Consider the following 21,816-nt stretch of genomic DNA (forward strand, 5'->3'; position numbering starts at 1 on the left):
ATCTCCACCAGCGCAGTTTCTAATCTACTTTCATTTTGAAGGAGTCAGGCCGCGGCAGCGCGCGCGAGAAGATGCAATCGAGTCCGGAATGCTAAGTAATGTCTACCTGACACAGTCGGCGGGAATATTCTCCCCTGAGAGTGACATCATGAGTAGGAGGTGTTGGGGCAGACAGACACGAAGGATTGGGCAAGCCGAAACGGAGCTTGCGACGCGATCGCGTGAGGAAGACGGCGCGGATAGCGCCGACGAGAAAATTGCTTCATCTAATGAACAAGGTCCCCATGCAACACTTTCCATAATTTTCACTCCTCTCTCGTCTTCACACACATATGAATTTGTTGGCTTGGCTTTGAATAGAGAACCCCCATAAGTATGAGAATGAGATGAGAAAAGGTGCGTGACAGAGACAGGGGAACATAGAGAGAGGTAAAGAGAGAGAGAAAATGAAAAAGCCGGAGAGACGGATTAAACAAAAACAACTCCTTGAAGCTTCCGTATTGTTTGGCACTCGCCCACTTTCAATTATCACAAGTGCTTGTCTTATACTTGAATATCGTTTTTATGTTTCTGGTAAGACCAAAACATACAGCTTACAAAAGGTTTTTAAAGAAGTTTTTGGTCATGAAAACGAGCTCTTAAGAGTAGATACAAGATAAAAGAGAAGACGGATTGGATGAGAGGGAAAGGGGGAAAAGAGTGCTGTATAGCGGCGTCGTGGACACGTAATGCGTTAATTTCAACTCGAGCGCGCGACGTTTTAATGAGCTCCGTCACTTTCAAGTGCGATCAACATGGCGCGCAAATGGGTGTTTGGGAGGGAGAAAACGGTGTCACAATTTAGCAGCACGAGATCGTCTGCGCATCATTACACAAATAGCCGCCTTTAGAGCCAAGCCGACACCCATCTCTGAATACAAATTATCTTATGTGGCGATCGGTCAGAAAAAGGCAACACAATTTAACTCCTCGTCCCTCTGTTATTTCTTTTTGCTTAATGTCTTTGGCCATTTCCTTGATGTGTGAATCTTAGCAAAATGAAATGTGTATGCAAACGGGGGTCATTCAGGCAAACCATCTCCTTTGCTTTTGAATGAAGGTAAAACATTTACATTAAGATCACAAAGTTAGAAAACATAAAACCGAATAATATACAAATATGACTATGGACAGAAACTGACGCAAATTCCAAGGACCTTAACCTAGGCAACTCGTCGTGAGATCTTTTTTTTTATAATGAGAATATTCTCGATATTGTAGGTGTCACAATCTGTTTCATACAGTCACTGTATTATATCCAAAAACATATCTTCCATTTGAGTAAACCTAAGTTAACGAATAATTTGGATCCTCACAAAGTAATAATCAGATGACGATGAATGACGCATCACACGGGTGACCATACAATTGAGATGTTTGGTGGATGGAACTTAGAGTTATGTTCCTCCTTTGAATATATATATACATATATATATATTGCACGAAACCCCTAATTTGCCCATGCTTTTCTTGAATTTGAAGTAAGATGGGGCTATAAACATTTTGATTGAACGTTTCGGGCTCGGCAATGCAAGAAAGGTGTTAAGGATATTTCTGAATGATTACATTACACTATAAGAAACATTATGCAATTAGGTGTAATAATGTCTATTGCTAAAGGAAAGTAAAATCGATTACTTGTGCTAATTTGTGCTTTATAACCTGACCTATTTTTTTTTTTTACATAACTTAACTGGGAAATATAATATTCGTAAAGTCAGTCAAACAGTACTAATGGAGTCACAACTGCACTTGTAGAGGGTTATTTCTAGAATTGATTCCCCAAAGGGCTTTCGTTGTAGTCAAAGGAGAAATACTGTTGATTGGGCGTGCAAATTGAACCGCATATCTTGTGTTTCTGTTTCGATTACAGCTTCCAAGAAGATATGGCAAGACTTGGTGCGGTTAGCCAGCCCCCCAAAAAAATTCGGTCATAATGGGGACCAAGTCCTACTCCATAATCCAATGTCATAAATCCGAGGGCGCTTGCTACTGATCCGTCTCATTTTTGCTTCCCAATCTCTAGCTTCATGTCTCGTCGTAAGACCCCGTCTATCGTAGATGATTGTCAGGACATTCTATGACTTGGATTTAAAATGATATTTTTTGTATTCATATTGCGTAGAGAAGTAATGCGACACTTTACGGTCGTGATACATTTAAATCATCTGCATAACCCATTGTTAAGATTATGAGAATTTGACATAATGTATGTTGTCCAAGAGTAGAGGGGTTAAGTTCAAATTGTGTTGTTTTTTAGGAAAAATCAGATAGTCAACTCGTTATGAGCAAGCAAGAAGATAATATAATGAAAATGGATTGATAGACAGATAAATCTAGGTGGAATCTGTGTTTGGTAGAAAGGGATATGGAAGTGAGATGAAGTGATGAGCGTATGGAGCATGGAGAGCTAAATCCCTTAGGCGTCATCCTCCCGTAGGAGGCGCCAGTTTGCAAGACCCGGCTAATCACAACCCGCGACGACTAGGAAATTAAAAATTATTAAACTGGTATCGCTCATGACGCGAAGCGCGAAATCCACTTTCAATTTCATTTAATCGTTTATAGCGGGAGGGTGAAGTTATTTATTCCAACAGTGGCACTGCCATTATCACTACTTAATACCAATGCATGCAAATGCGTTTTTCACTTTCGAATCGCGGGCGTGGAGATAATTCGCAATTACCAACATGGAAAAAAGTCTTCAAGGCACGATAAATTGATTGGAATTTGGTAGGATGACATGTCATTATAACACGAATGCATAATCATCTAAATAGGAACGTCATGTCAAATTCGGAATCACCCATCGCCTGATAAACTAAAGAAAAAACTGTCTAAAATAATTTGAAATGAGGGTAAAACCATTAGCGTGTTTGCGCTGTATACTAAACGAAATGCTAATCCCGCGCGTGACAACCAGAGAGTGATAAAAACGACTTGTTTACAGCTTGCATCGGCTATACAGTCCACTATTACTTTTCCTCTCATCTTTCACGTATTTCTAATTTGATAAATAGTATATTTTAGTCCAGTTAAACTAGAACATTTTTATCGCAATTCAATACATTGGGTCGACACTGTAACCACATCCACCAATTTTTTTATTAGTAGAGAGTGATATCCATGCGTCTACATCCTAAGGAGATGGTGCCCTATATGTCCTAAAACTTTACTTCACTGACAGTATTTAATACTTGAATCTTAATTCTTTCTTTACATATAATATCCTGTGGTCAGGAGATTGACCATCAAGAGCTGCTATGTTGGCCACTTAAAACATAAGTAAGGGACAGGGATACATGTGTGCACTTCTGTTCAGGTTAACATAAATCCCACAATCACTTATTACATCAATAATTGTGTTCCCCCCATGATTATCCGTGCATTCCGTGCCCTGAAAAAAAAATTATGTTTTCCTTATTTATGGGGGTGGAATAAGTAGAATTTCTCACCTTTTCGTTTTGATAGGCAGTGACAGCGATGAAGACGGTCTCGACGAATACGAAGGTCCTGAATTGGCTCCAGGGAAGCTTGAGGATGTCATTGGCCTTGACAATGTGGAAACGAGGTTGGTACTTGTGCATCGAATTCAGAATGGTCTGCTTGAAAGAGAAGAAAAAGGGAGAGGAAAATATTTAATTCGGCTGCAGATATTTAACCAGGTCTTGGGTTAAAAGAACCAGCATTTTGCTTATGATATCAATATTTAATTTGGTATCTTCCAGTGTCTTTAATTCTCCTCTACAGTCCATGTTTTGAAAATTTATTAAATAATGTATAATTATTTCAAAATCGCGCTTTCCTTAGAGTCAATGTAGTTCAATGGACTGCGGGGTATGATTTAGTTCATACACAATTTATTACAAGCGAGCTAAGCATTGCGAAGTATATATGAAACAAGGGGCAAGATTATAATTCAATTATAGCAACAATCTAACAACAAGTCAAACATGCAATGAAATTATACAAATTCAAACCATTTTTAAAACACATGCATAAATGTGTTGTGATCAAATTTGAAATTTTCTGAATTATCATTTAAGTTGTTCGGATCTGCTTGTTACGAAATTAACTCATACTTCTTTTCAAGATTATAATGCGTGGAACATATCACAAAATCATGTAACAATTTGCCGTCATTTGTACAATCGACGCGACTCGAAAATGATGATTTGGAAACCTTATACGATTGACAATTTGCCAGATATAGTTAGCACCAGTTACAGTATATCTAATGGATCTTCAAGTCGTGAACATCACACGATTTGTTCATTTGCTATCTCAAGATTTAAAATGTCACCTCTGTGACACAGACATGACATCCACCGATCACTCTAAAATTGGCAAGTAAATTGTAAAAGCAGAATTCATGACAATGAGACTCGCTGAAACCTATTTGTGGTATGTCTAAAACGGGGGGCGCTATGATATAGGGTTAACGACATATCATTGGAAATGTTACACATTCACAAGTCATGATTCGGTTGAGGGCATTTAATGTCGTAGTTTCTGGGTTTTTGCTTCCGACTGTACCAGATTTGGGGAATTCATGCTACAAGGCACTGATCCAAAATTCAAAGACTTTTGAGAAGCCCATTGATTCAATACGCTTCTAGAAACCTATCACCCACCCACACACGTATATGCGAGAATTATACTGACATTCCCATTAGTCAACTCTGAACTAAAGACACCAGGTGATTTTGAACAAATTTCTAATAATAATTCAAACGATATGAACAATTTTTAATAATCTAAATATACAGAAAACGGGCATACCGTATATGGCTTTTGTCTGTATTCTTGCTTGAACAATGCAAATGGACGTCATTTGAGGGTGTGATCTTTAACTAAACACCTAAACCCAATGACAAAGCATACATTGCCAGAAACCTGAAGGTGTCAAAACCAAGAAAAAACCTGTCATTTCGACACCTCCACCGCACAGCTTCGTGCATCTTTACCATGGTTTTGAGCGCATTTTGTGCAGCGAGAAACCCCACACTTTGCAAGACATCGCCGGTTAAATTTAGCGCCCTCGATAGGCAGGCTGCGACCCAACCCGATTGTTCGAGCTGCGAAAATCGTCAACGTTTTTCACCAAACAAGGACATATGTCTCGCTAGTTGACACATTTCTGCGAAAGAAAAATAACACCAACTTCGAATTTCAAGCCTCAGGCCTGCCCCTTTCATCCAATTTTCATTGCTAAAAAGCACAGCAAAACTAAACAAAGAGAGAAGACAAAAAACATCAATTATCGCGGTGTCCTTCGCGAACTATTATTGACGAAAATACCAAGAACATAACTTTCCCGCGTAAGTCAGAAATTATAATCGCGTAATTATCTTCAGCAAACAGGAGAAAGAAAAAAAAGCTTTCCGAGTGTGATCTAATTAGAACTTTGATCATGTCTGTGTCACTATTCTCTCTCCTATACCATCCCGATTCACAGGACGGACTTCGAACTCTAAGTTATGATAAAAACATATTTTAACAGGAGATTAGACACAATCTTTTTCCTCTTGATAAGAGGAAGCGAATGTTCGAGTGACCCTTTGATGCGGGTTCTGTTGGGGTTCAGGAGGATGTTATGGTTTTGTGGAAGGGTGTCCTTTAAGATGTCTTGAACGTCTTCCAGACTGTAATACGGTCAAGGTTAAGACGAGTCTACCTCCGAGAAGTTTCCAGGGACTACATCCTCACCTCAACAACCTTTGAACTTCAAAAACTCAAGTTTGTCTTAGTCTATACTTCAGGACGCAGCACAATCCGAAAACATTCGTATTTAAAGGGTTGTCACCATCCCCATAGTATTCTTCTCTTAAAGGGGATGTGCTATTGGGATAAGACGAGTCAAGTCTTTGTATTTGGGGATGCAAAGAAATCAAGATGGAAATGAAATCAAATCCTTAAATTGGTCTTAGGGGATGTTGCAAGAAAACATTTGCAATCAATTGCAAATTTCCGTTGTAATTTTACAATTGATAGATCAATAATTCCTGGGGGCCGTTTCATTAAGCTGTTCGTAAGTTAAGAGTGACTTTAAGAACGACTGGTGATCCTTTCTAGTGGTAAATGATATTCACTATTAAATGTTCATTCATTTAGGGTGTAAGAAAGGTTCACCAGTTGTTCTTAAAGTGGCTCTTAACAGCTTTATGAAACACTCACCAGTAGCAAACCAGTCTGTACTCCTTGTCGCGAGAAGCAGATCAGCAATCAATTTATTGTAACTTTGCAATTACTTGCAGGACATATGACTGATTTCAACCCCCCCCCCCCCAAATAGATTCACAATTGATCGTAAGTTTCATGCAATGACCCATACCAGACATAAAGCATGGCATGTTTTATCGTAGAGTTGTTTGCCCCTTTTCGCCAAGCACTGTCATGACTGTATTGAGATATCGTATCCGTGTGGGGTTTATGTTGTGTGTGTGAGTGTGTGTGTGTGTATTTTGAAAGATATGTATAAGTTAAATTTTGATGACAATAGATTACTCTTATTTAGAAAAGAAAAATGATTTAAAACGTTTTCTGCTTTAACATGTATTTGTTTAAAATGCAACATGGTGAAAGGCACTAAAACCAAATTGTTCACCCCTTGATCTAAAGAAGATCTATAATTTGTATGGCTATAATTACGCATGCGGGATCGAAACTAGGTCATAATTATTTTCATCATTCTGAGATACATTTCACATGATGTTTCCTCTTATAACTCGGCAATAATTACTTCATATGTTTTGGTGTTCATATGTTGTGTTGTGGCAAAGATATAGGCCGAAACTTGTCTAAACTCCCAGACAAAAAAGAGAAGACAAGCTGAATAACAGGTAAAATCCCTTTGATCCTTATTTGGAACACTGTTAAGTGTGATCTTTCGATTGAAGTTAGAGTTAATGGTATGGATGGAGACGTTGTTCTGTTTTTCTCATCGACACCTTCTACCATCTTCAGCAAGTCTTCGACCACACATTCATCTTGAACTAGAAACAGATTCCTAGGTCAAAGTTCAGCTTCAAGATGCTACCGAATGACCATCAAGCTATTCACCAGGTTTGAAGGATTCTGCTAGAAATATGTTACTAAATATTTTAGAGTTACAATCTTAAGTGCTTCCTATTATGTCTAGGAATAAAATTATGAGTGACATCTAAGTAATAAGGCTATGAGCAGAAGTAGCCGTGCCAAAACAGCCGATAGTGTGAATAATTAGAACAGTTTATTGTAACTCCGAAACAGAATCCCAGGGTAAATGTCTTCAAGGCGTATAAGGTTTGGTACATAATTATGAACACTAAGCTGTAATCCATTTTCGGATCTTTTTTCAAACATTTTTATGTATTAAATCTGAGAGATTTATTTATCAGTAATTAATCTACTTATTAGAAATCAATATATATAACAAAAGTAAGTCCTTTGCAATGCAATAGAATGAATGCGCTCATAACCTAAATGAACAAAATGTTGGGAAAACAAAAGTGACTGGGTTTTATTTCTTGAGATTAATCACGTTAATAGGTATCTGTGAATGGGATTATTATCAATGAATCCTTTAAGACAAGAGGGCAATGCTGTTGTTTATTCCGAATAATTTCCTGCCGTCAGATCTCCCATCCTTCTAATGGCACTGATCTTGAACTCTCAAGATGCTATTTGCAATCAACGTCCATTCTCTCTGTCTCTCTCTCTCTTTCTCTCTGTTCCATATCTAGTTGCCCCGTCTTGTTAAAATCACTCCAGGTGCCCCGCTTCGATTTTGCTAATCATTGTATGGTGAATTCTAATACTGCACAACAGCGTGTAGCGCTTGACTCGAACGTCCGTAGCGAGACAAGTCAGCAGTTGGTCTGCGAGTACGACGAGAGTGATGCAGCTATCCAGCCCTGTCCCCTCCCGGCCCGCTGGGCTGGCCTTGGCATTGAGTCGCCGCCCCATGCAGGAAAACATGCTGCGACGATAATGCAAAATGTGTATACAACACACGAACAAACCGACTCGTGTACATCAGCCAATCTTAGCTCACAGAAATCATCCACTATACTTTTTTTTCTAGTACCGATACCCTGTGAGAAAATATTTTGGAATGAATCTATACACGCCGTATATATGTTTTCATCAATGTCAAGGGTAGATAAAATAGATTTGAAACCGGTTTCTCTTTGACAAACAAGGCCATGCTGAATCTACGCCTATATTGGATATGGCTGAATTAGAAAGGGAAATGTTTTAGCGAGGATGGTTGGGAATATACGGTTATGCTGGATTTATATAAAACACGTCGATGACACAGAGACAGGTCATAATTTGGGGAGGTACTCTGGCAACACGCTTGAACCCACGTCAAACCGAAGAGAAAGTGAGAAATGTAGTGAGATCGGACACAAGTCGAATAACGTCAAGTTCGATACCTCTCCCTCAAAACGACATTTGCCCTAGCACGGTTTCATGAATTCTTGTTTGGAACCAGAAGAGGGTCGAGGATTGTCAGCCAAATCTGTGGCACTGACGCCTTCTGGCCGAATTGCGGCCGGGGAAAAATGGGTGTCGGAAACAAAAAATATAACCAAAAAAAATGTGGCTCTAAAAGTAAAAGGTGGCTCTACATAGACAAAGCTCTAGAAAGATAAAATATTTTGGAGATAATTCAATGATAATTTTAAGTGATGTGGTATGATTATTTATGAATGGGGATTAACAGAGGAATACACTGAGGAAACTAAAGGGAGTGTAAAAGGGGAAAGCGAAATGAAACACACAAACATATTTTGTTTGAAAATGAGTCATAATTCAAGATGGCGCTTACATGGCGTACATGGATACAGCGATCGCCGACAGAGGCCAACGTTATAGTGGCTTCCGGGAGTATAACTATCTCTCGTAAATGACAAGCCCGAAATCCGTGGTTAGGGCTTTATAACAAACTGATGAGTTAAAAGAAATAAAGATATATAACACAACAATCTATTTAAATTTATTGATTTCATGGAAAAGAATCAGATCGTTGCTGTGGTGTTGGCGATCGAAACGAATAACCTCAAGCTATACTCGGTAAATTATAATTGACATGAAGCAATGAATATTTACAATAAATATATCCCATAATGTACCCTTGTCAAAATAAGAAAAATCGAGAGTGTGACACGAAAATCGCCTGAGGTATCATTTTCCCCACTAACAGACGACATAATCAGTGTAAATTAATCCAACTGTCAAAATGATATACAAATCAACACCAAGAAGCGATCCCGAAGACTTAATGACCTATTTTCCATCCGCATTTTCAATCCTATACTTGCAATTCGTAATTATAAAAACTCTCACGGTTTATTTAAAAAACACCAATTAATATGCTCCACTGGTTCACGAAACCTAGATATCTTTGTCACCCTTGATTTTAAATTTCTAATGGTCCAATTATTTTGAATTAATAAATCCAATACCATGTTATTTTCACCCGATTTTGGATATTCGACCTCTAACTTTCCCTAAAAGCGAGAACATTTTGTTTTCAAATGAATTAAAAAAACCTAGAAAAATTATTTTAATTTAAATAAGAATTAATTTCGATGTATTCAACCTGTTTGCTTTAAGCATTTTATGTGCAAAATAAATCCTGCAGACGATTCGTCGTACTGTGAATAGATTACAAAAACTTTAAATCAGATGTGATATGATAGATAAAAATAATTCGGAATGTGAAACGAAACGATTAAGAATTCCGATAAACCCTGATGAAATGAAGTTATTCTGTGTTACTTTTATGTTGTTTACTATATGGTTCTCTGTTCGTTTCTTCACTCTAAGCTTGGCATGAAGCAATCAAAGTTTCAGGATCAACATCGCATCATGTCTCTTTTAAACAAAATAGACTAGACATAATCCGCCCTGAGTTTACATGGAAATAAGATAACAACTTAATATTACATTTCAAATTTTTACCATGTCTATGAATATGATGAGGATGCCAGGCTTATAAACTCGATTCTAGGGGTGATTATTCCTGACTTATCATGTATTATCATCTTCAATTCATGTCTCTACATTTATTCATTTATGCTCTCTACAGACTATCTCAGTTAATTGAAAGTAAATCTTTTAAGAAGAAAAATCTCAGTCAGAATGCTTACCTCTCATTTGTTTCTTTGGATGAAAAAAGGTGTGATGGGAGAGAATGAGCGATATTTCGGGAGAGGAAGAGAGAAGAGGATGGGTAGGATGGGGAGAGGCATGGGGTTTAAAAGGGATGAAGGAATTAAAAAAAAGAAAAGAAAAGGAGAGACTCCGAGAGAGTGTGATTTTGATATTCCGAGTATGTTGGCAGGTTGAGAAAGAGCCAAAAAAAAGAAGAGTTTTATTGATTCTTTGTGGCGCCTCTTTCGTCAACACGCTCAAGTCTGGGGAAGCAAGTGGGCAAATATTGGGTCTCTCTCATCTAACACTCACCCCCCCCCCACCTTCTCCCCCCCCCCTCTCTCTCTCTATCTCTCTCTCTCTCTCTCTCTGTCACTTTCGAACAAACCGACTTGTATATAGGGAATGAAGAGAAGATAGACGCTTAAAATTAGATATATTCGCCATGTTCATATTGAGTTAAAAGTATTTAAATCATACCTCTTTGCACAGTGAACCACATGGTGCTTTGACTCTTTCGCCTCAGTGGTCAATTTTAAAGTAATCAACATGATCAATGAGAAATAGTTGCAATTCAAAATCATCGCTTTTTAGATTTGGATTTATTTTGATTATATTATATAATTAATCTATTTATACTTTTATAGCAACTTCAAAATTTCGCATCGAAATAAATCACGCTTTGTCGTTGAAAAGAAATGGAGCTGAGATTGTACTCAAATTTTAAAACCATTTCTTGTCAGAGCCAACAGTTTCAGGTGATGAAGTTCCACAATTGAAATATAGTTTGCTTGAATAGTTTCAGTTCTTAGTTTTCTTCCTATGCTTATATTTAACATCCACTTTAACTATTTTCTCACTCAAGCTAATCGGTTAAGTGCCCACAATTGTATTCGTTCATTTTTCCATTCGTTGAAAAGGGGGTCTAAAACAAATCAGCCACAAAATCCTTTATCCAAACTCCAAGCTGACGTGAGCAACCAGTAGTCCTGTATGGCTAATCAAACTTTAATCGTCGTAAGTAGGGTTCTGAGCAAACTCATATGGTTCAAATACCCCTCCTCTTATTATCGCTCTTGAGTTGGTTCTGACCGACGTATTGAAATACCTTGCAGTTCTTTATCTGTTTGGTGGCGGCGCCACGGTGTCGCGTGTCTGATCACTTAAGTCAAGAATGATATCAACTGGTAGCTTGGCTTTGGGTCTGTCCTGATCAGGAGCGATGAAATGGTTGATGAATCCAATGTTAAGTGGTGTCATATCTGACACAGTTCTTGCTTATAATCCGTCAGTAGGCATATCATTATCCGCCATATCACCTACACCAGCTTAACTATAAGCGAAACAAATAATATCAATAACGATTTTATCTTTTCATGACGCGTCTAAAGACAATGTACCTTATTCCCATCTGGTTGAGTGGTTAGTCGATCATGATACACTTCCAAAAATAAATCTCCCATTTTAATATCGTATTCAATGAGATGGTTAAGTAATGTTAGGCACTCTTTCGACTGATGCGTCGAGCTCCTTTGTTTAAAACTGTTTATTATAATTGCGGATTGACGATTTTTTTTTCACATGGTTAGTCATTAGGGAAAACTGTTCTGTAACGTTCTCAGTGAAGCTTAAAATTAGTGTCCTTCAAATCGTACTCTGATTCGCCTTCAAATGCTATTTCTCTGTCATAGTCACCGATACGACATTAAAACTAATATCAAAATCTATGTCTGCAAAACGTAATGTATCATTCATGGTTAGTATTTTGGTGGGAAATGCTACAAAGACTTTAAGAATTGTTTAACTTGCTTTCCCTTTTTTTTCGAACTTCCGAGTTTGACCAAGAAGTCACGATCAAAACCTTTAAAGGAGAATGAAACCCTTGAAACTAGCTGAATCCATATCAAAGAGAAAAATCAAAGAAACATATTGTTGAAAGTTTGAGGAAGATTGAATGAATAATAAGAAAGTTATGAGCATTTGAATATTGAGATCACTAGTGCCATGTAGATCCTCACATCGGCAATGCGACCAAGATCTGTGATATCACACACGTACAACTCCCTCATTACTTTAGTACTTATTTCACTTATATTCTCATTTTTTATAGAGTCTATGACAAGGTTAGGTGTTTTCTTTATGAGATGACAAGTACAGAGGTTTCACAACATTATATCATTGATGAATCGTTTGTCATATGATTAGAATGAGCAAAAAGAGATGTTTTGGGGTATATTTTCAGTGTCCGAATGGGAGAGTTGTACGTGTGTGACATCACAGATCTTGGTCGCATTGCCAATGGGAGGATCTCCATAGCATTAGTGATCTCGACATTCAAATGCTCATAACTCTTTTATTGCTAGTCCTATTTTACTCAAAGTTTTGTTGATCTTATTCTTTGATTTTTCTGCTTTCACAAAAGCTAACTTGCTCCAAGAGTTTCATTCTCCTTTAACACTTGTTGTTTGCTTCTTCAGTTTGCCATCAAATATTTGGCGGCCGTGTGGAATGACCCAAAATCATCCGACAAAAACCAACTTGATACACCTCGTATGAATGGCCAAAAACCTACAAAATATCCCTAATCTTCGGTATCATATTACACGAGTTGTTTTGCGAACGTAGTTTTTTTTTGTTATGGTAACTGGAAACGAGATTCCGTATACCAGCTATGTCCCATTTCGCGATTTTCACAAGATATTTTTTTTCCAATAGTAAATATACTTTTCAATGATTTGAGTTTGAAAAAAAGTATCATAAGTTATCATATTTCTCAAAGATTCCAAAATCGACTTGTTCCTTATCTTGGCTATAACAAACTTATTATTTTACTGGGATGGAAATAAACCATAATACATTAAATTCTTATGGTATTTTGCATTATGAATAACTCAATATACTGATATATCAAACCAGTGTGGATGTGAAATTGTCATTCAAATTATTGTTCAAGGTATCAATTATAGATTAAAGAAGATTTTAGCAATGATATGTACCAGAGATTGGAAATGGAAAACAAAAACTTATCAAAACGCCGCAATATTCCACAATTACAATTTTGCAACCACCATAGTTGTTTTTTTCTTCCGTTGGAAACGCACGCTCTGACAGTGTATACTTCGTCCTCGTCATCGAATGGCGCTGTGGTCGCATCTGCATCTCTACTCAAGGCTAGACTGTTATCTCTTCTTAATGGACGATTACAGGTGAATACCTGGTAGGAGGCAATGAGGCAGGTAAGGAGAACAGGTGTACGTCTGGCAAGGTTGTTGCCCTGTCGTTTGGAATTCTCGTTATGAATTACCTGCATGGCGCAATTTAAATACCGTCTTCTTCTATGGCGTAACCGAGTAAGTATAAAATGGAGTGAAGATAGGGTTTTGCCTGAGCTTGCTTGATGTTGGTGTTTATGATAAAAAGGTAATTCGGTGTATAGAGTAAGAAGCAGGATATATAGACGCCATAATAATTGACTTGATACATACCAATAATATTTTATCTTAAGGATCAATAAAGTGCATTGCACTTGCAATTTTTTGAAGTGTTAGTTGGTCTTTTGGATGATTAAGTTGCACCCCCACGATTGCGGGTTAGTAACATATCAGATAGGACTAAACGTGATGATTCCCGTACAATAAAAGATGATTAAAATGATCACAGATCTATGATAGGGGGAGAAATAGAACAAGGAAAATTGTTTTGTCGGCGGAGTCCATGAACTTCTGCGACGCCTGCCGACGCGACTGGTAATGACTCCGGTACCTATTACAGTGCCTGGTCTCTCAAAAGGCGTGATAATGCCCGAGGGGGATTGTCTCCGGCTCGATCACCACCAAAGCTCCGACTCCAGAGAGGGAACAAAGCTCCAGAACATCGACAAAGTGTACCGGCCCACACCACCCGACATAGAGAATAGACATTTATGAAGAAAATAGAGTTTTAAAGAAAACCCCCTTCGTGTTTGTGTGGCTAAGTACTATTGTTGAAAATGTATTATGATAGAAGAGAAAATAGTCCGATCTCTGAAAAGCGCCAATGTCGGAAATGTTTACACCAACACCTCTCCTTACCGTCACCTTCCCTTGTCTGTCTGCATTGTTGTTGCTTATAATCAAAGCATGGGAGTTTTCTTTTAAATTTTCACAAAATACGAAGAGACTGCAGTAAGCCAGTCACCGGAACGTAGATATGATGAGTGTGATAATAGGCTCAGGCGCCGCTAAATCTAACGATGATTGAATCAGAACAAAAAGGTCTCCCCTTTTTCTCTTTTTTTCGGATAATGAAAGAAAAAACAGAGGATATTGTCGCCGTTGCTCATGACGCGTCTATTCAATTTTGGCGTAACCTTAACATAAGGGGGAAAAAACGAAAATATCTATCAAAAGGGGAGTCAAGTTGTAGGATAACCTATCCATCATTTCGTTCAGTGACAGGTAGATATAGAAAGATTTCTGGTGCCGCGGCACACGACTGCTACCATCTCTGTACCACCCCCCCCCCCCCTCATCCCATCCCCCCTTTCATTGCTCTTTCTCCCTCTCTCCCTCTCTTTCCCTCCCTCCCTCTTTCTTTTTCTCTGCTAAAGGGTAGTTGACTCTTCATCCAAATCGAGGGCCATGTGCGACGATTGTTAGGTGCATGGACATCGTCTGGAAGCTGGCTTCTGTGTGTTTACCTGCTCAAACATTTGAGTCAAGACTATATACCACGCAATAATAATCATGATGGTTCAAGAAAGAGAGTGAGAAATAAAGAACGGGGGAGAGTGTTAGAGAGACTGGTTCCTCTTTGAGCAATGACTGGTTCCTTAAATGTTTGTGCAGAGGGGGAGAGAGAGACACGAAACAGGATAGAGACGATTCATGTCAAATATAAGTCCGACAATTAATAGACCGCGAGTAAAGTCGAATTTTGAATAATCATTTGCATTTAGGCGACAAAACCATCATACGTGAATCTTGAGTGTATATCGTTTTTAAATAAGGTCAAAACAATAACAAATATTCCGGGATCTAAAAATATAATCCGTATGATATGGCAGTATTTTCGTACAGTTTAGAGTTTTCTACTGTGATAGGTAACATCATAAATGTAAAACCCTCTAATTTTTGTTTGTATCGTCACTTAGTTCCTTTGTGCAGGTATGTAGTAATTAATATTTGGTCATAAATCGAAAAAATACATAGACGTACATATCTGAGTAATCAATTTGCTGTGCTCAAAATGCTCGAAGGATATCAACCTTGAACTGAATCATAAAGAATCTAAATATCAAAAAATATATTAAAATTTATTTTTGAAATTACTACAGGATTTGTCGCGGATTTTTTTTAAAGTTTCATATCTTCTACGTTTGAAATTAATATGTTAAGAATTCGGTCGTCTATTAGCTTTTTTATTCAATATAAATTAACACAAACTGATAAATATTTTTTTTAAACGTATAAACTGTATATATAAAGAGGCCTATCTAAATAGGATTTATGCTTTTCTTGAATGACTGTGCTTTGTATATTCTGTTCATCATCTCTATTTCGATATTGTTTCATCTATCAAGGATGTCCATGTAAAGGTTAAATTAAGCTTTTCAACATCATTTTACGACCTTGTCATCACGTGATCACTCAAGGGTGTGAGTGGTGCACGCATCCATCTTGAAGATATTTACGCAAGATCATCCGAAAGGAAATATGAAAGAAATGGTCACCATTTCTGTGGGATGCGACAGGCTCGAGAGCCAGGCTCGTTTTGCTTTTAAACCAACCATGATGAATGAAATCGGAAAATTGCAACATTTACTTAGGGGTTTTATTGATATTATCAGGTGCTCTATCCTTTTTGACGTAGTTGGATTGAATAAGATCAGTGTCTGCTGTTAATTTGAGCGTGTAAGATGAGGGGCTGCGGGATAATAAGGTGCTCAATTTTATACTTTTCTTCTCTTTTCATTCAGCCACCCTATGCCCCGAGGTTCCATTGCTTGGGGCTGCTTAGCGTAAATAAAACGTTTTGCCCAGAAACAAACACGATAGAGCCGTGAATGAGAGCTGGAAATACAATATCATATTTTTTTTCTCTCTGGCTTTTGTTCGCTGGGATGCAATAGAGGCTCGCAGTTTTAGCCTTAAGGATCCTCCTTCGCCACAAAGTGTAAGTGTGTGTGTTTTATTAACGCGCGCTTGGGCAGGTCATATAATTATGTATCACCTTGTAAGGAGCCCGCGCGCAGTCAGCACGCGCAAGAACACATCTTATGACAACGAACGATATAGGTACGTGGAGGAGGGGGGGGGGGGTTGTGTGGATCTTATTTCATTTCACTTCTATGTTTGGCGAAAAATTTGTGAAAAACCTGTATAATTCTAAAAGTTATGTCATTAGCCAGTATATTTATTTATGTGATTTATTGCACTATTAAAATATTAAAAAAAGGCTCTTTAAAGCAACACAATAAACATGTGAATACTTGAAATAAAGAAATTTAACATGATTTAAACAGTTTATGAATTTTACTGCAAGTCTGTATAGTTGGCTTAGTTGCATGCATGGATATGTTATACGATGCAGCTGTTGAGCAGGAAAATGACTGTTCATGATTTTACTTGCACTCGCACTATAGCCTACTGGTGTGATATGTATTTCTTGATAATCTATTTATAATAAAATTTCTTTAATTCAAAGAATCAATGATAGAATAGAAAGTCATCTCCAACGAAGCTATACATCAGCACTTAGCATCAAGCGCGCATTTGTACTTCACATCCTTTCGTGTAATTCAACGGCGAATTGAGCATTCAAAACTCGCTCAATAAATCCTATTGATTCGAGTGTGAAAAGGAATATTCGCCCATAATAGCCGCAGCACTCCCCTATTGCCATACTAACTAAGGCTCCATCCAATCATCATAATATGTCCAATTTAAGTGCTACATAATATCAAAACAAAAAAAAATAGACTGCCATTCGACACAATAAGAAGGCGAAAAGCCAGGAAATATCACATTTTACATCACTTCCTGAGTAATCTTTCTCCAATATTTCGCTTTCTTCAACCCCTTCTCATTTTTTTTAGTTTTCCTGCGTTGCCATGCCAAAGCGATTTGATAAATCCTCTTTTACATTCGAACATAAATGGTTTTTTAAAGGGTGTTTAGGAAATCGAAGATAGAAATGAATAAGCAACATTAGTACAGTGAAAATATATGATGTTAATAAAAAGTATTTCCGAGTGGTGTTTTACCATGAAAAATAACAAAATGTGTGTACTTCATATATTACGGTTTAGATTCCTTTTAAAGTATATATTTCGAGATTTGTTTGTATAGTAAATGGATTTATACCAACAATCACATACCCTAAATATAAATAATAAACGTTATGATATTCATCTCCGCTACAACTCATCTCATATATTTAAATCATTTTCTATTGTTTTTTTAATCGAAATATTCGTCATTATAAACTTCACGATTTTATATCGAAATTAGGAGTCCAATAATACTCAAAGTTCGTCCTTCCTTATGATTAGAAGGGCGATAAAAATACTCCCAACAATCATGACAATAGAGATATTCTATGGGAAGATATCCATTCGTTCTTGTGCAGACAAATCTATTTAGCGTATATTGATTTGAACTGACTTAACAGAAAGAAAAACCTACAATCAATAGTAAGAAAAGGCAAACCAATCAAAAAAGGCGACCCGTGACACCAGGCTTTATAGGCTTTAACAAGGAATATCGAAGGCCAAATTAGCAAATAAACACAATAGCAATAAAAAGGGTACGTGTCCTTTATTTTGGAGGTACAGTATGTTGTGGTTTTATCCCTTATACACAGGATTCTTCTGCGAAGTCGGGGCAAGTCTCATGGGGAAATTGACCTATTTCAATGTCCGATTTTCAGATCCATAATAACCACTCCCCCGATGAAAGAGCCAAGGCTTTATTATGAATGTCCGAATAATAAAATGACCGATATAGGGTAGTTGAAAGAATGACCTGGGTAAATTAGGCCTCTAATTACCAGGGGACTACCCAGCGTAAACTGCAATAATTCAAGCACAAAATACTTTAAGGTATTAAAACTAAACTTGAAAAATGGAAGCCCAACTTGTCTGTATACCGCTGAAGGCTTGATTAATTCCTTGAAATAATTCCACGTGTAATACTCGAGAATTTTTTTACCTCACTATGATTATTAATATTCCTCAGAAGTCAGATCATTTACGTGATCTTACTGCCCTGACTTTTCACACCCAAACGACATACAATATTTTTTCATTAAGTATATATTTACCATCTTTATATAATCTTTTAAAAACAATGGCGATGGTGTATATAGAAGATGGTAACGAGCATGAAAGTGACATTGGAATATGTTTGTCTGGATCATACTTTGAATAGTATTTCAAATCATTTTATCAGTGGCAATAATGTTTCACAAAAATAGGAAACGTGTTCAGCTTCGTAAATTGACGTTCTATCGTGTTGACGATTAACCCCTTAAAGAGTTATAAAACTGCTTCAAACAAACAATTATGATATTTTAGATGATGGACTTTGGTATCATTTATATCCTCAGAGTTCCTTCAATTGCTTGACAGACAGTTCAATTTCATTTCTAAATTCTCAGCCGTCCGTCTATATATATATATAAGGTCATAAGTACGACTTTTCAGTTACATTTGTAATGTAATTCGTTCGAGAAGAGATCTATTGCACTTGACCTGCGTTTAATCTTCATTTTTTTTTTACTAATACAGATTTATACAGTCATCCTCATATGTATTTCTATCATTTCACAAGCAGAACTAGTTTCTTTTTAAATCAGGCAACAGATTTTACAAATATTAAATTTGTGGTCATTATTTTGATTTGTTTTATTGTATTGTATTATCGATATATTGGATTCCATATTAATGAGTTAAAATATTATATTAAAGTAATTGTATATTTTTCATGTGTAAAAATATCCCGAGGATACTGAAATGAAAATTGTAGGGGATACTTTCAATTATAGGTTCCAGTTATCACATGGTCTGCTTTCAATTTTATACTTTATAACTTTCGTCTAAAGATACCGTATTTAATTGTCAAACATATTTTGATTTTTCAAATTTTATTTTTATATTTTCTATGATTTAATTTTAAATATATCTAATTGGCAAAGACAAATTTCAACTCATTATTCTGAAAAACGAATTAATTTCATATTGAAATTATTTATCTGAATGTCAATGCAATTCCTAACTTATAACATGGTATACCTATAGATACAAATAGTAATTGAATAATCTTTCGTTTAATTTTAACTTTACAATTAGTTTTCATAAACTGATATTTACAGAATAATTCAACAAACACAAATTTGATTAACATTTTTGTAAGAGCCTGGATTGGTATCGTGTTTTTTGTTTATTATTATTAGTATTTTATTACATGAATGTTTGATCTTGCAGCATTAGTGTACTCTATTCTTTAAGTCTTATTGAATAAAATAATATTATATAAATTGTAGTAATTATTCTTCAGGTATTAACAAATAAACAGAACTTTGATGCAATTCTATCGCTTTGTAGCATTACAAACGAACAGGAATTTAATATTTCGTTTTCAGAACACCGCAAAAAAGATGATAGGATAAGATTTGATTTAGGTGAACTTACGAATCCATGCTTGTCGGAGATGTTATTTGTGAGTTTGAGCTTATGGAATGAAACACATTTCTGCATCCATTGTTCCCCTGTGCTCGGAGAATCCGGGTGTATATACATCCGTTTGGGCATCTCGGGGTCGGCCTTGCCAGCGACCATCCAGCGGGAATTGTGAAACTTGTACCGGCAGTCGTCGGCGGCGACGATGTCCATTAAAAGGATGTACTTGGCCTTCTTGTCCAGCCCAGATACACGGACTTTGAAAGAAGGGAACATCCGCCTGTCACAAAGAAAAGAAAAAGATATAAGGAAATGATAATCAAATTGAGACAAAACTTCCCACATTTAAATGAGTTTTTAACATTTTCAGTTATAGACCAATAAGAGTATGCATGGTGTCTTTTACTTTAGAATTCTAACTTTACAAAACTTATTTTATCATAATGAAACCGGAAGGAGTATAGCTGGTATGTAGGTAATAAGTAAAACATTTAAAAACCAAACATACATGAACGGATTTTCGTAAGGTAGGGCGAATCACATAACGTCAAGAGGAATAAAAAGTACAGAAGAAAAAGGAATACAAAACGGATAACAAGTTTAAAGAGTTCGGTTTACTGTAGTGATATCATCACAAGAACTATAAATGAATATACCTTCAATTACAAATAACACTGTATTAAAAACTGATAAAATTATTTTTCAATGTCGTGGATAGTTGCAATTTTTTTTCGTGTATTACTATTTTGAAAATTCTTTTTTATCATACATATAGAAAAGGAAAAGAGAATAATACATTGCCTATATGAGTAGGACTGTCCTATCGTACTTTATTCATCCTTGTAGGGCCTATTTTTCATATTGTTGGGGAATAGATTATAAAGAAACTGTTGGTGCCATCAATTAGAAAATATCAAATCAATCCATATCAGTCATTTATTTCAGTCCTCTTACTTATTCTTTGTGATATTAAGCTTCTTTTTGTTCACAAACTGCTCAATTATTACAATGATTATACAGATTTATTATCATTTTACCTTGTTATGCTCCTTAAATTAATTTCAATTTACAAACATGTACTACTGAAGCCCTCATATCGGATCGATTTTCTTGCAGAGAAAAGTAAATGAATATATTAGATTTTAACAGTTTTCAATTTTCGTTCAGATTATCTTCCGATATTTTTACTTCTGAATTAGCAGGTACGTTCAAACCGATTGAAGTTTGCCACCGTTGCTACTACGGGTATAACGACGGTAGGCTTAAGTGGATTTTTTGGCGTAAAATCCCGTGATTGTAGTTATCAAAACTACAAATTGAACATAGTGATTTCATAAATCACACATACAAAAACGATATGAATGCGTAAGCTGAAATATATTTGGAATGCATAGGCTCCGATCCGTCAAATCCTCTCCAAATGATATCAAAATTGTGATGGAAATTTTTATCAGAGATCTTATTCGTATGTACCACCGATGATGAATTTCTTGGCCAAATACAAGCAATATTACTGTCTCCATTATCTTCATTATCCGCGTTGTTTTTTTTCCTCTGCTTTGGTCGACACAACATCGACAAACCTCCTATCTATCCATTTCCCGTCGCCCCAATAACCCAGATTTACTGCAAAAAAGGCCCCGTATCAGTTGTTATTAGACATCCCCGTTTTACCCCAATAGAATTTGAACAAAAAAGGAGGAAGAGTTACATACACAAACGAGGTGTGTTGTATTAAAGATATGCCCGACACCTGCAAAGAAGAAACGCACTTTCTCTTGTATAACGTCTTCACACATTGATTAGTATAACAGTCTTATTCTCACTGCCAAATGAGAAAAACTGCTCAAGAACTAGATCAAGTGTCTGCGCTTCGTTCCACTTCTTTATCATTTTCTTCGTCTAGGCGACAAATTATCACCAAATAACAAAATATCAACCTTGTTAGGTCTTCAAGGGAGAGGTGATTTCACAGA

The 21,816-nt window shown here is 36.6% G+C and overlaps 1 protein-coding gene across 2 annotated transcripts in view; it reads right to left on the bottom strand.

The window, feature by feature from the left end:
- Positions 1-21,816, bottom strand: part of LOC129254426 (T-box transcription factor TBX2-like) — a 35,832-nt gene that overhangs the window by 10,039 nt on the left and 3,977 nt on the right. The window contains exons 2-3 of one of the 2 annotated variants that reach the window (XM_064115226.1): positions 19,853-20,120; positions 3,495-3,641 (exon numbers count right to left, since the gene is read on the bottom strand). In XM_064115226.1, the coding sequence (XP_063971296.1) occupies positions 3,495-3,641; positions 19,853-20,120 (415 nt within the window). Of the gene's footprint in view, positions 1-3,494; positions 3,645-19,852; positions 20,121-21,816 lie in introns of both variants that reach the window. The other variant, XM_054892890.2, reaches the window with a different exon arrangement.

Source organism: Lytechinus pictus, chromosome 2 (assembly GCF_037042905.1).
Source record: "Lytechinus pictus isolate F3 Inbred chromosome 2, Lp3.0, whole genome shotgun sequence".
NCBI classification, from domain to species: domain Eukaryota; kingdom Metazoa; phylum Echinodermata; class Echinoidea; order Temnopleuroida; family Toxopneustidae; genus Lytechinus; species Lytechinus pictus.